At 45.7% G+C, this 14531-nt stretch overlaps 1 protein-coding gene across 1 annotated transcript in view; it reads right to left on the minus strand.

Annotated features, from left to right (window-relative positions):
• Nucleotides 1–8951: 8951 nt before the first annotated feature.
• NCBP3 (nuclear cap binding subunit 3) overlaps nt 8952–14531 on the minus strand; it is a 362322-nt gene continuing 356742 nt past the window's right edge. The window contains exon 13 of the mRNA XM_085649874.1: nt 8952–9624. Within this exon, the coding sequence (XP_085506000.1) occupies nt 9386–9624 (239 nt within the window). The 3' untranslated portion in view covers nt 8952–9385. The remainder of the gene's footprint in view (nt 9625–14531) is intronic.

Consider the following 14531-nt stretch of genomic DNA (forward strand, 5'->3'; position numbering starts at 1 on the left):
CAAGTTATCAAAGCAGAAAATGAGTTTAAAAACCCATAACAAATTGAAATTTCAAAGGGCATGTTTACTGCGTTCCTTGCAAATAGCGACTAGGTATGGGATGTATCAATGTTTTAGGACTGTAATCTGATGGCAAAACATTGAAAAGTTACAGACTTCTGAGTTGAGGTGATAACACATTTGAAAAATGGAAGGGAACCCCTGGAGCCTCCGCGATTGTGAATGTAAAAAAATAATAATAATGTAATAAAAAAGGTTGTTTGGGAGTAGACAATGGCCCAGAGGACCACGGCCAACTCTCAAACAAATAAAAAAAAGAAATAGGCTGCATGAAAAAATATCTTTATTAAAATGTGTGCACAGGCTTGGTGGTCTGCTGTAGTCAGTGAGTCAGCATTCACAACCAACTGCATTAATGTTGTAAATAGCGCGGATTGCGACCTACAACTATTTAGAATTTTGTGAACAGACCTATTAGTACATAGGTCGGTTCCCAAAATTCTTTTCCATACACAAAAAAGTCAGCGTTCAATTTGGTACTACTTTTAGCGAATGTAAATTTCGTACATCAGGCGCTTAACCTGCCACATTTATGGGTATCCAAGCATATACAGAGTCCAGGTGCAGAATCACGTGCCCTTGAATGAGCAAGGCAATGCTGTGGAAGGACATTTGGCTTTCCTCATGACAGCCACGCACTGATCTATACGGTTCAAATGTATGATCTGAATAATCTCAGGAGTTAGTCAGCCAGCAATGCGATGGAAAGCTCTGCTGGTAAATCTCACCTAACATTCTGGAGAGATTTTGTCTACTTCAAAGCCTCCAGTACAGATAGCTGGACAACTTGATTAGATTCAAGTATCTCTCTGTTTGTACTTTTAATTAAACACTGCATTTGGTGTCAGAAGCAATGCATAAAAAAAGTGTTTTTTGACAGTATCAAAAACCCCTTTCCCTTTACTCTAGAAACCTGCAGGCATTAACAAACTATCCCACGCGCCTTGCTCTCCTTAAACTTGGAGACACCTGGAGGACTTCAGACTTAAGGACTTGGGAGCACTTCATGTTTCTAACACTCAATTGAGAAAACGTCTGCTCAGTTCACAACCTGCTTTGATTTCTGAGGGCTGGGACACGGTCTGCTGTGGTGGGGATTCTCTGTGCCAGCAGATGGTGGCTGGCCGATTGGGGTTTCCTGAAGAGGACTCATGATCTGTGTCCCTTGTTTGTTCAAGTATACACTGTGGTATGTGTACTTTTATGCATTTTTGAGGAGTGCAATAAAGTTGATGATGAGGAGGACACTGTGGTGGTAGCAACCGGCTGCAGAAGGAAACTGGCCTAACTGATGGATGGAAGGATTTGAGAGGCAGATGGGCTGTCTTCAAGACAAACCTATTAATCTAATACTGTAGTTGCTTCAAAGCCTGTATGTCCTGCATTGCCAGATCCTCATTATGGGCCCTTCAACCCATCAATGAGACATGCATTATGATGATGTATCTAAAGGGAGGTTGTTAGAAAAAGCCCTCTAAGCTGACCCTCTTTTGACATTATCATGCAAGGGACAGGACACCATTTTTCCTCTAGATATTCCTTAATATGTCTGCTGGATAATCTGGCATCTGGTACCAAGAAAATGCTCGTCATCACAAGGCCCAGAAGGGAAGCAATTTGTCCATCAGATGACATCTTACTGAAGGTGATGAAACTTGTGCTGAATGACAAACAGCTGGCCTTGAAAAGGAAATACTTCTACAATGTGTCCATCACTACTGCGAATACGACGATTTATTTACATTGATCTGATAACCTAGATCTTGTTAAAGGTCTAGTTCCATGTGCAAATCTTGTTAAAGGTCTAGTTCCATGCGCAAGTCCTAACAGCTCTTTACAGAGAAATGGATTTGAGGAGCCAAAATTATAGCTAGGTGTAAATAAATGTTCCTTTGTAATTAAGACAATCTGCTTCAAAGGCGATTGGGCGGACTTCACCTGAAAGCTTACGAACTCTTCATGCGTACTATTTGTTGCCAATTCTGAATCTTATGAGCCACCCATGTCTTGCATAGATCAAGACATGATTGTATTTTGTAGATTAATGGAGGACATGAAGGTCTCTCTTGATCTACCCGTTTTACAACTCTGCAAGCAGGACAGGATGGAATTCTTGTTTAGGGTGTTTCTTTTAGACCAGAAAAGTGGGAGTTGCAGCCCTTGTTCAACACAGTGAATTTTCCTTCAATAGAAGGTTTACTTCCAGAAAAATGAGTCTAGCCTAAAAAAAACGAAGGAAGGGTGCAGAAGAGAGAGGGCGAGGACCCAAATAATAATACTTTGTACTCATTGCTAGGTTATCCTCTGCCATGCAAGGAAATGGCTGGAGTTGCTGCCAACCACTAGGGTATTGCATGGATGGGAAAGGATAGGCAAGTTATTTACCGGGTGTGGACAATGGTTGCTGGTCACTTCCAATGGTTACTGATAGAAAGGGTTTTGCTGTAGTCACTCCTGAAGTGTTTTGTGCCATGAGAAAGCATGAATTTAGTGGCTGCTCCAGCCTTACCCTTGAACTGAAACGTGGGGAAATCCCTCCATTCTGCAATGAACATATAAGTTTCAATTCCAACGTAATCGCTTGAATCTCATGCTCCAAGTGTGGATGAAATATAGGGCACGAGATGAAAAGTCCAAGGACTGCTCTGCTTGAGGAGATAATGACTTGAGACCTATTAAGAATGCCCTGCTAATTGGTAGGCAGAGGCAGTATTCCAATTATGGCAGACTGGTGTTGCCTTCGATTGCATTAATGATATGCTCCTTTGACATTATACTTTTTCATATATTCTTAGAAATCCTTGGCCCACAAGTCACATTCTTAATGGTCCAGAACAGCGACGGAACTTTACGCTCTAAGAATGGTAGCTAATTTTTCATACATCTCATTTCTTAGTGTGTCCATTAACTAGCTCTCTTTCAGTGGAATAGCAGTAGAGATGCATGCTAATCAATTATACTTCTTTTAGGTGCGGTCACTTCTAGTGAATGCAGAGATAGTTTTCCCCTCTAGGATTTTAACCTGGATATACCTGCTCTGTATTTCGTCCCTAGTCATCTGTTTACAGACATAAAAGAGAAGGAAGATAGAGATGCATCCATAGCATGAAGAAAAGAGACGCTAAAAGAATGAGGAGTTTATCTTGTTGTTTTATCTGAACGTTTCATTGATAACTGAAGCCTGAACCACTGGAGCAATGGCTTCCACAATGAAATGCCTCATTGTCCTACTAGTGACTTTTGGGACTGCCACTACATTATCCACTGGCCACATACTCGACAGGTGGAGTCCAGCGATTTGTAATGCCACTCTGAGAAGGATGTATCAGTAGTTGTATGGTATCTCCAAGGCATTACAAATGGGATCGCATCTCTCAGGCAGTCCACTATCACTGGCTTTGGTATATCTATTGGTACGGCTACATGTGGTGGTATTTGCTAGGAAGATCTTCCCTATAACTCTAGGCCACATTGGAGGTCACAGGTCTTCATGTTTAAAGGGAGTATTTTTCAGCAGCTGGAAGATCTTCCTTCACGGGGAGGTGTGACACATGAGATGAGGATAAGAAAGGTGAGACTCAGAGGCGTGCTCAACCATCACACTCTTCTAAAATTTAGATATGGTCGGAGATGTCCCCTGTGATGTTCATTCAATCAATCAATCAGGGGTTTGTTAAGCGTCCTACTCACCCGTGAGGGTCTCAAGGTGCTGGGGAGGGAGGGACAGCTTCGGGCCAGTCGAAGAGCCAGGTCTTAAGGTTGTTTCTGTACGTGTGCAGATTTGGCGAGCATCTGATAGTGATCGGGAGCTCGTTCCAAGTTTTCGCCACGATGTAGGAGGAGGCTCTTCCGCCCGCTCTTGTTCTGCAGATGCGCGGGGTTTCAGAGAGACTCTGTCGTTAAGGTATTTGGGTCTGGTATTATGGAGGGATTCGTAGGCGTGGGTGAGCTTGAAGGTTACTCTCTTCTCGATGGGGAGCCAGTGGAGGTCTCGTGGGTGTTGGGTGATGTGTTTTTGCCATGGGATTCCGAGGACGAGTCTGGCCGCGGTGTCCTGGATGGTCTGGAGTTTGCATAGCAGGGATATGTTGATTCCACCGTAGAGGGCGTTTCCGTAGTCAAGCCTGCTGGTTATGAGTGCGTGGGTGACCGTCTTTCTGGATTTGGGGGTGGGGGATCCATTTAAAGGTATTGTGAAGGATGCAGAGGGTGTTGAAGCAGGTGGAGGCGACGGCGTTGATCTGGTGGTTCATGGTGCGAAAGGAGTAGAGTATGATGCCGAGGTTCCGGGAGTGGTCTGTGGGGGTGGGAGGGTATCCGAGGGCGGTGGGCCACCAGGTGATGTGCCAAGCTGAGGGGGTGCGCCTGAGGACGAGGACTTCTGTGTTCTATGAGTTGAGCTTCAGACAGCTGCTGCTCATCCAGGATGCAACTTCTTTCATTCCTTCCTGGAAGCTGAGTTTGGTGGAGTAGGGTTCCTTTCTGAGGGAGAGGATGAGCTGGGTGTCATCGACGTACGATACTATGCGGAGTCCATGCTGTCTGACGATGACGTCGAGAGGAGCCATGTAGATGTTGAAGAGGGTGAGACTGAGTGATGATCCTTGGGGTACTCCGCAGTTGATCTCTGTGGGTTTGGAGAGGAAGGGTGAGAGTCTGTTTCTTTGGGTTCTGCCGGTGAGGAAGGAGCGGAGCCAATCGAGGGTGGTTCCCCGTATGCCGGCGTCATGGAGCCTGGTGGTGAGGGTGTGGTGGGAGACGGTCCAAAAGGCTGCGGAGAGGACTAGGAGGATGAGGGCCGCAGTGTGGCCTTGGTCGAGGAGCATGTGGATGTCATTTGTGGAGGCGAGGAGGGCTTTCTCGGTGCTGAGGTTGCTTCGAAAATCGGATTGGGAAGGGTCAAGGATGGCGTTCTCCTCGATGAAGCTGGTCAGCTGGGCGTCGTTAGTGATCTTCCCTGTGACTTTGGCTGCAAAGGGAAGGAGAGAGATGGGTCGGTAGTTTTTCAGGTCCGTCGGGTCTGCAGATGGTTTCTTGAGAGGAGGGGCTTGACTTCTGAGCGTTTCCAGTCAGAGGGGAAGGCGCCGATTTTGAAGGAGGTGTTGATGGTGATGAAGGAGGCGTTGATGTTGGGCCCACTGAGACTTCAGAGCTCACTGCATGGCCTGCATATGCAACCTGGCATGCTTGATCAGCAGGATGCCATCAGTCCCAAAAGCCTCTGAGATAACCTCACAGAAATCTAGGATAGAGGTTGAAATTTCTGGTTCACAGCCTTAAGGCCCTGGACTCTCTTTCCTGTGGGAAAGGCACAAAACTGAACCGTGTTCATAATGGCTCCAATGAAGGGGAGCATCTAAGAAGGAGTCATGTGTGACTTTGGAATGTTAATCACGAACCCCAAGTACAGGAAGTTTGCTGTAGTTTGGAGGTGGGTGTCAACTGCCTGGTGCAAGCCCCCTCCATCAGTCAGGCAATGAGATAGGGTAAGACTGATACCCAGACAGTCAAAGATGAGCTGGTACCACTGCCATCTCTTTTGCAAACACCCGAGGGGCACTTATGAGACCAAAGGGAAGCACAGCAAATGCTCCTGTCCTAGAGCCAATGGGCCGATAGGACAGGAGTATGACAACAGGCGTCCTGCAGGTTTAACGTCACCATCCAGTCTCCAGGGTCAATAGCAGATCAGTTCTGGGCCAGGCTGAGCATCTTGAATTTCTCCTTTCAAAGGAAAGTGATTAGTAGGTGTCAAACTAATACAGACCAGAGGCCTCTGTCCCTCTTGGACATCATAAAGTAGCAGGAATAATAACACACACTATTTCCGGCACCCTCTCGATAGCCCCTTTGGCACAAAGGGGTTGCACTTCCTGCCTCAAAATGGAGAGATGGTCTCCGTCAACATTAGGGGAATGGTAGAAGGTGCGGCGCAGATGAAAGGAATTGAAGGGGGTACAGTCCCACCTACCTGTCAAACAATCTCTGACCAACCTAGAAAGAATCTTCGGATTCTGCCTCCCAGGAGGTGGGACTATGGGCTGCAATATGCAGACTGGGTGGCAAGCTGACTTTGGCCGTGTGGGCAACTCTGCCACGACCGCTAAATTGAGGGGGTAGGACAGGCTAGTGGTACAGGGCGCATCGGCAAAAACCGTGAAAGGAGCCCTGAAACAGGTGCAATTGGCAAGGAGGAGCAGAAAGGCCAAAGTTGTGAGCCGTAACCCTGCTTTCATTAAACCGCTCAAGGACATAGTCAGCCTTGTCCCCGAACAAACTCATCCTGTCAAAGAGAATGTACATTAGAGAGGACAGGACGTCACTAGAGAACACAGTAAAACAGAGCCGTGAATGGCAGAGAATGGCAACGCAGATGCTGGTAGTGCGTCCAATGACGTTGGTGGTGTTCAAGCCACTACGAATTGTGAACTTGGCCGAATCACAATAATCTTGAATTGCTTGGGCCAAAACAGGTCAATGGTCGTCAGGGACACCTGGGAGGACTTGAGCCACTAAAACCCAAATGGCATGGGAGCAATGGCCCAACAAGCAGCTGGGGTTGACAAAGTGGAGGGCTAGGTTAGAGGAAGAGAAGACCCTTTTGATGAATGTCTTCAAACATTTAGATTTCCGGTCAAGAGGAGAAGAGGGAAATGTATTTGGATTACAACCACTTGTGGAGCCCTGAACAAGGCTGTCTGGGGAAGGATGCTGTGAAACAGAAGGCGAGTCTCCGGGAATAGGGCGACGGTGCAGGGCAACTTGTCAACTGACAGGGGGACAAGAGCAATGTCTGGCCCAGGCCCCTAATAAGGTGTCCATCAAAGCCCCGTTGAATGGTAATAGAAGCTCAGCAGAAGTCTTGTTCAGGTTGCAGGACCTTGGTTGGAACATTTGTGTTGACCCCTATAGTAAAGACGCAGCGGTCAAACATTTCAGCCACCTTATGCATAACCATAGTGTAGGAAGCGGATTCTGCAGCAGAAGAACCTGGAAGAGAAAAATAGGTCATCTCAGGATAAGTGTCAAGGTGACTGGCTTCCTGCAAGTCTTAATGCCAATTGTTACTGGTATAGGAATGAGGGAACTCATCACCCTAGTCATAGTGATCAGTCAGTGCCAAAAAGAGAGTGCAAGGGGGTTGCTTCCTTAGAGGAATAGGAACATTAGAGGAAGTGGTGCTTTGGTCGGATTCAGATGTGACATTGATCAACGTCAGACCACCGCCGACTATGTCAGAGAAAATAATTGGTTCCTCATTCTCTGGCATTAACTGAATTGGCATGGACGTCTAGGAACCTGGAGCTAGCACGGCTCTGGGCTGGAAGCGGCCCAGAATGGGCTTGGAGGGTTCAACTGAGCGCGAAAGAGTGTTTTGCTGCTTCTTGTGGCCCAAAGGCAAGCCAGAGGGAATCGGAACGGACCCAAAGAGCCGGATCATGGGCACGTGGAACTCTGGCCTGGAAACAAGGATCGAGCCAGCCACAGCTGCAGTATAGACTCTGAAGTTTCTAGCCGCTCTGATGACTCCGGGAATGGGAACAAATGCTGGCTGCGACCCTGATGCAGAGTCTTATTATGCTTGTTGGTGACAGAGTTTTGCCTCCCCCCCCCGCCTTTCCCTGATGGCCTTCGAGTTGATCAACGTGAAGTTGAAGCAGGCCTTGGAGTGGAGGCCTGAGCCCCAGGCACCACAAACATACCTGGTGAGGATCCGTCACAGACATCTTTTTTGTGACAGTCCAGACAGGGCTTGAAGCCTGAAGTTTTGGGGCGGGGACTGGCATCCCGTGCACAGTGTAGAAACGTTTTGAGATACGAGTCTTGAAGGAGACAAAGAGGGAGATTCAGATCCGTGTCTGGTGGCGCGCAAATAAACATATCCTTTCCGGAGAAGAACAGCAAGGCGCCACCTAACCGTGTGCAGAGGCACTGCTAAAAGGTTTCCTGATCCAGTCTGACGCCTTGGTAATATTCAAAAGGTGAGGAATCTGGACCAAGAAGTCTCAATCATAATCAAGAATACTTGGCAGGAGATTATTCCACACATTCAGTCAGACTCTCCCATCCTTTATCGAGGGCTTATTTCCTTCTTTTTGCCATTTAAATAATTATAATGTGATATGCACGTAGAAATAAATAAATAAATAAATAAAAAGCACTCTAAGGAGAAGGCATCAGAGTTTGGGATCTTTGCTCACAGGAGCACCATGCCCTGCTTAATGTGTACTTTAAAACACTTTACCTGAGTTGGTGGCTAGCAAGTTTTCATGTTGAAATTAAAGTCAATTTAAAATATATTTTAAGAAAATTATTTGTGGCATCTCACTCATGCATGTAAATATTGTAATATTTATAAATATCAGAGACACACGTAAAAGGAAAACGGTCTTCAAAAATAGAAAGATACTCCACAACGTCAGCAGAAGAAGGGCTCTCACATCTCCTTGGCGTCAACTAAGCTGATATGTTCTTCCAATAGATGCACTTACACTCACCATTGCCAAGTCAATCATTTTAATGCTTCTGTCCCTATTACCTCATACTACGTACCTGTCATGCTCTACACTCCGTCTACATACGTACACCATGCTGGTATACTAAAGGAAATTACGTAGGGAGGAATAGGGGTATGTGTAGGGCCACGGCATATTAATTTTAGTATGGTATCTGTCCCAGCCTCGTCCATAAAGGGGAGGCAGTGCACTGGCATTACGAAGGCGTAGGAGGCTCAAGGACTACTGTTAGGAAAATATTCTTTCCAATGGCAGTGTCACCAAAAGAAAATGGATAAGAAAATTAAATTTTCCACCATTTTCCGCAACATATTAATTTCCTGGTGTGTTGCATCTTCAAACTTTACTTGATACTACTGATGCTGGGCTATGATGGGCATTTACCAATATTTTATTAAACCCAAACACCTGAAAAATTATTTGACAGGTGGCTGCAGGAAATTCAGTGCAATACATAATGAGTATTTCTAGAGGAGCAGCTGCCTAACAGCAACTCAAATGTTTTAAACATGAATATATTTTATCGTCCTTCCAAAATAGGAAAATGACACACTTCGCTTAGCTTCCCTGTGGACTGAATAAGTCTGATAAAAAAGTTTTTCAAAGAAAATGAGCGTTGCAGCGACAACGAATGTGTATGTTTAATGCCCTTTATCAAACGCAATCGCGAAAGGAACACAAGGGCCGTCACTTGAAGTGTCAATCAGAGTTCAGTTCTTGATGTCTGTATAAAATATTAATTGGAGGTGTATCTGAATTGCTGCCATGCTGCAGAGTCCATGTCTCAAAAGGCAAGAGGTGAAAGACCATCATGAGTCACTGTCTGATCCAGAACTACTCTCCCGGCTAATTTCAATCTGCAAGGAGGGCAGGTTGTCCAATCTGCTTTTCTTTTGGCGAGTTTGTTCTTTTTCTTTGATCAGGGCCCCCCAAGCTTGCTGGAGCTCAGTGTCATCTTCCTCTGTAGGAGCGATGAGGACTTCGGCTTTCTCTTTAATCTTCTCTTTCTCCTTGGGCACGGTTCCTAAACGGTTCCATAGACTGCTTCCTAAAGTATAGAACATATAATTTCATGTTAAACTTTCAAATTAGGAGAAGTTGATTTACACATAACATGCATATGAAGTACATTAAATCCAATTATGAATCAAACACTCACTTCAAGAAAGCAAGGCAGGAAATACTATTTTCTTCTTGTCTGTCATAATCAGTACTTGTACAGCAAGGAAGCTGTCAATTTAAAAAAACGTTCAAGCTTCTCAAAAGAAAAATAGGAACATGCTCCCAATGAGAACAAAACAAGTTTAATGCAAACACCAATCATTTTAAAAGTTGAAAAACTTTTTTTTATGTACCGGTTTTATTCAGGTGCTCCAAAACTCATACACAACCAAAAACCGAGGCCCTGAGTCTCAATTCAGAATGTGTGGCCAATTACATAAGCAGATTGAACTTAATAGAGTGGAAATATCAAGCCATTACAGACTTTCTATATTTGCAGATTTAGGCTAAGAATGGAAAGTCCCTGCCACCTACACTGGGAACATAAACTACTTTTAAGGCTGCAAAAGGTATGCACACAGATAAGCCGCACCCCATACACTCCATTTGCAGTTCCTTCAACTTGAAAAACCATTAAGTTAAGTTTGGCCTACTCTTATTACGGACTCTTACAGATTCTCAGTTTTTTGCCAGATTCCACAGCAGGTTTGAGTAAGGAAAGGGAGAAGGAAAAAAAGTAGAAGGATTGGGCCGAATAGCCCAAGGTGATGGCGTTTTGCAGAAATTCTTGTCTAACCTTTGCATCAATTCAGGAGGAAGCCTAAATAGCATGCAGGCAATGCCTGGGAAGCAGGCCATGCAGTACCTTTCATGTTCTGGCAGGTACAGTTCTAGCGGATGCCATTAACTTCTCCTTAGCCGGGTGGACTGTGCCAGGTGGATGTTTGGCTCCATGGAGAGTGAAACACTGGGTAATGCATGTTGTTATCCAACTACCAATTGTGGGCATGGAAGTGGTCGACTAGCATCATGGCACTCATATGCATAAAAAGGTTGATCTGAAGCACAAAAGCCCTTCATTCAATCCAGGTAAAAGCACAGTGCACTCTTCATGTCCAGGTTATGTAGAGTCAGATCAGCCATGGATTGAAGGAGACGTGGTAAGAAAATGGAAGAATAATTTATTCGACTTTCGGAGTAAAGTCATTGAAACACCTGTTCTTGCTGAATTTTGGGAATGACTACAAGTCACAAAGGGCCTTAAGTTCACTTAGGTGTCTGGCTGATGGTATAGCCACTAGAGATGCTGTGCTCCGTGGAAGCAGATTCAGTTCGGAGGATAGCATTCTCTCGAAAGGAAAGTGCCTCAGCCTGCTGAGAATCAAATGGCCATAGAGAAGGATTTCCTTGACCTCTTTCTAGTATGCCTTGTAGTAATTTACCTGTACTCCTGCTTCAGTCTGGTGGCGACAAAATATAGTATGTTATCGACCAAGCTTGTAAACAGGTTGATCATTTTTTGCCAATTTAAAGTTGCACAACCAGATCTAGTGCTTTTATATCGGGTTCTGGTGCTGGTGCTCTACAGAACTCCCAAGTTCTTTGAGAATGGGGGCCTAGAGGTTGAAAGGTTAACTCTTTAGGGACCATGTTGTAGGCAGGGAAGTACTGCACTTCATTCCTCCTCTGGGGCAGGCGGATAGGTCTCTCTATAGGAGATGTAGTAAATCAGAATACTAGACCTGGCATGGCCACCCTGGAGACACCAGGAATATTGCACAACTTAGGCTCACTATGATCTTTGGCAGAACTCTTGGAATTGGGGGGTTATGAGAAAGAAATAGAGAAACACATCTAGCCCATCACCAAGCCATCTCCCTAAGAAACCCTAAACATCAAAGAAGCTAAATGATTAGCGCTGGAATAGAGTTGGTTTGCAAAAGCAGTAAGAGGTCGTCCCCAGCCCTGATAATGTTGTGGAGGACCAATTGGAGGACGACTGACTCACGTGACAAGTGGAAATGCATGCTGGATAATGCTCTATTGTAGAATATTATAGCAGCTGACAGAGCTGTGGGGAGCGTCCCCTTATATCTGAATGTAAAAGAAGGATGTGGGGATGTGAGGATTATCCACATTGACGAAGTCCTTTTATGCACTGCTTTTCCATTCTATGCCCAAGAGAACCCGATTAAAAGTTGATTGTGCACCAGATGGTCTTTTGTGTGATTGATGTAAAAAAAACTCTAGGCTGTCTTAGGGGTCAGCTAATGGAGCCTCTCCTCTTTTGAGGGGTGAGGCACAGCAGAGAACGCTGGCAAGGTGATGGATTGCCTAATATCAAAAGGAGTCATAACTTTGGGCAAAAAGACCTCCCTGGTGCTCAACACCAGTTTATCTGGGAAAAGTGTTGGGTAAGGTGGCTACAACGAGAGAGTCTGGAACGCAGTCCATCAAAGGGCTGAAGCAATCGTAACAAGAAAGATTCTTTTCAGAGTCAGAAGATGTAGCAAAGAACTGTGCATTGGCTTCAAGGTAGTACACAGGAGAAAATCAGAGCCAAAATGAGATCCCACTGCGAAATCACAAAACGTTTTGAAAGAAATATGTTGGTTAAACCTTTTATAAACCTTAACACTACAGGTGATTTAAACATAGATGGCTGATTCTGCAGAACAGCAGAAAGGTGCAGCGAATAACATTTAATGATGCCCACATCAAGGCCTTGCTGGGCCTGAAACAAAACCCAAAATAATAAAGCATACTATTGTTTTGCCTGAAACGGGGTCCACACCAGGCCACAAATCTGTCCCAGCACCCGATATAAAGAGACTTTATGGAAGGACGTCTTGTAGCAAGGAGAACATCCACATCATAGTAGGTTAAACACAGTTCGCTGCAGCTCTTCAATCTCCATGTATGGAGGTGTAGGCTGCCCTGGCCCAGATGCAGAACCCTGCTTTGCAGCAGAGACCGAGATCCTCCCGAAGTGTAAGCTTGATCGGAGGACAGACGCTCATGTCCAGAAGTTACAGGTACCACGCTCTCCTGGCCCAATCCGAAGCCACTAAGAAGACTTGGGCACAGTCGATCCTAATGTTCAGAGCACGAGGCAGGAGATGCAGCGGCTGTAGCCAGAATGCATCTTCAAGAGAGGGAGCCTTCTCAGATACTTAGCATACAAAAGTTTTGACATAGTGCGTTGATGGCAATAAAAAGATCACCCAGGGTTCTCTCCACTGTCGGAAGATGCCAGGTGCCAACTCGGTGTGTAACCACAAATCATGATCCACCATGCGCTGCCAGCTGAGTTTGTGGACGGTGCCAAGTGTTTAACGATCATGGAGATGGCCTGAGGCCATCTCCATATGGGTAGAGCCTCATGGCGCAAGACCAAGGACCGCGGTCCACCCTGCTTGTTGCAGTACCTCATGGCGGTAGTGCTGTTTGTGAAAAACTGTACCAGCCACACCTTGATGGACAGTAGAAAGGCGTCCAATGTCTGGTGAAGATTCTGCAACAGCACCAGATTAATGCGGAGTTGGGTTTTCACTGGAGACCAGAGTCCTCTGATCTCCACCTTTCTCAGATGACCTCTGCAACCCAGCAATGATGCAATTTCATCACTACCATCAACCATGTGGGAGGGAATGGGTAGAGAGAGGGGTCTGCCGTAGGTCCGATTGCAAATGAGCAGCCACCACTGCAGACCCGTTTTATTTACTGTCTTCCAAAACCTGGATGCAATCTGACAGATTCCCTTGGTGCTAGGCCCACTGGGACTTTAGATTTCACTGTAGAGCCTGCAGATGCTAACTAACACTATTGAGGCACAGACCGAGGCTGACACAAGGTTCATAGCCCAAATGTCTTGGACCTGTTGTGAGAAAGGGAAGGCCCTGAACTGCACCGTATTCAAGACAGCTCTTATGGATGAAACACTCTGCAAAGGAGTTAGGTTTTGACTTTGGAGCGTTGATCATCAGCCCCAGCAATGTGAAGAGGTTTACCATCATTTTGGAGGTGGTTCCAACTAACTGTGGCCAGCTTATCTTCAACAGCCAATCAAGGTAGGCGAAGATTGGAATCCCCAAATTCCGTAAATTTGTAGCACTACCGCCATCACTTTCTTAAACACCTGGGGCGCTGGTAAGGTCCAAGGCCACCATAGAAAATTAACAATGGTCCAGACCTACCTTGTATCGCAGTTAACGTCTGTGGGATGGCAGGATGGGTACATGAAAGTGGGTGACCTGCAGATTCAAGGCTACTATCCAGTTGCCTGGATCCAGAGCAGACAGAGCATGGGCAAATGTGAACATTTTGAATTTGTTAATATGCAGGAAAGTGTTCAGAAGATGAAGACCTAAAATAGGACGAAGGCCTCCGTCCTCCTTTGGTATGAGGAAAAGCTGGCGTAATAGCATGTCCAGATTTCCACGTCCTCTCTATAGCCCCTTTTGCAACAAAATGGACAGGTGCTCTTCTGAAAGCTGCTATCATGTGAACTGAAGATGCAGCAGTTCGGAAATTAATGGAAGGGGATAGCCCTGCTGAATTATCAGAAGGACCAATCAATTGGATGCAACAGCTTGCCACCCTTGAAGGTAATGTCTGACTCTGCCTCTCACAGGGTGATTATGTGCCACTATAACATACTAAAGCAGTTTGGATGCTGATGATGCAGGGAAGTGGGAACAGAGCAATCCTGCACCCCTGGGGACCCGCACGTTGCCTGCCTGATCCTCATCCCTAATGACTGTATTTATCAAAGTCAAAAAAACCGATTGAGCACCTGCTGGCGGCTCTGCTGTGGAGGGAGCTTTGTGCCTGAGTCTGACTGTATGGGGACAGAGTGAGTCAGGGTGAAATCGAGGCCAAACCTCGTTCGAGGCCAAGACTGGTACGGCTTGGAGTGGGCAACCTGTATTAGTAAATGGTCCTCCTCAGTCA

This window comes from Triturus cristatus, chromosome 3_2, assembly GCF_964204655.1.
Source record: "Triturus cristatus chromosome 3_2, aTriCri1.1, whole genome shotgun sequence".
NCBI lineage: Eukaryota > Metazoa > Chordata > Amphibia > Caudata > Salamandridae > Triturus > Triturus cristatus.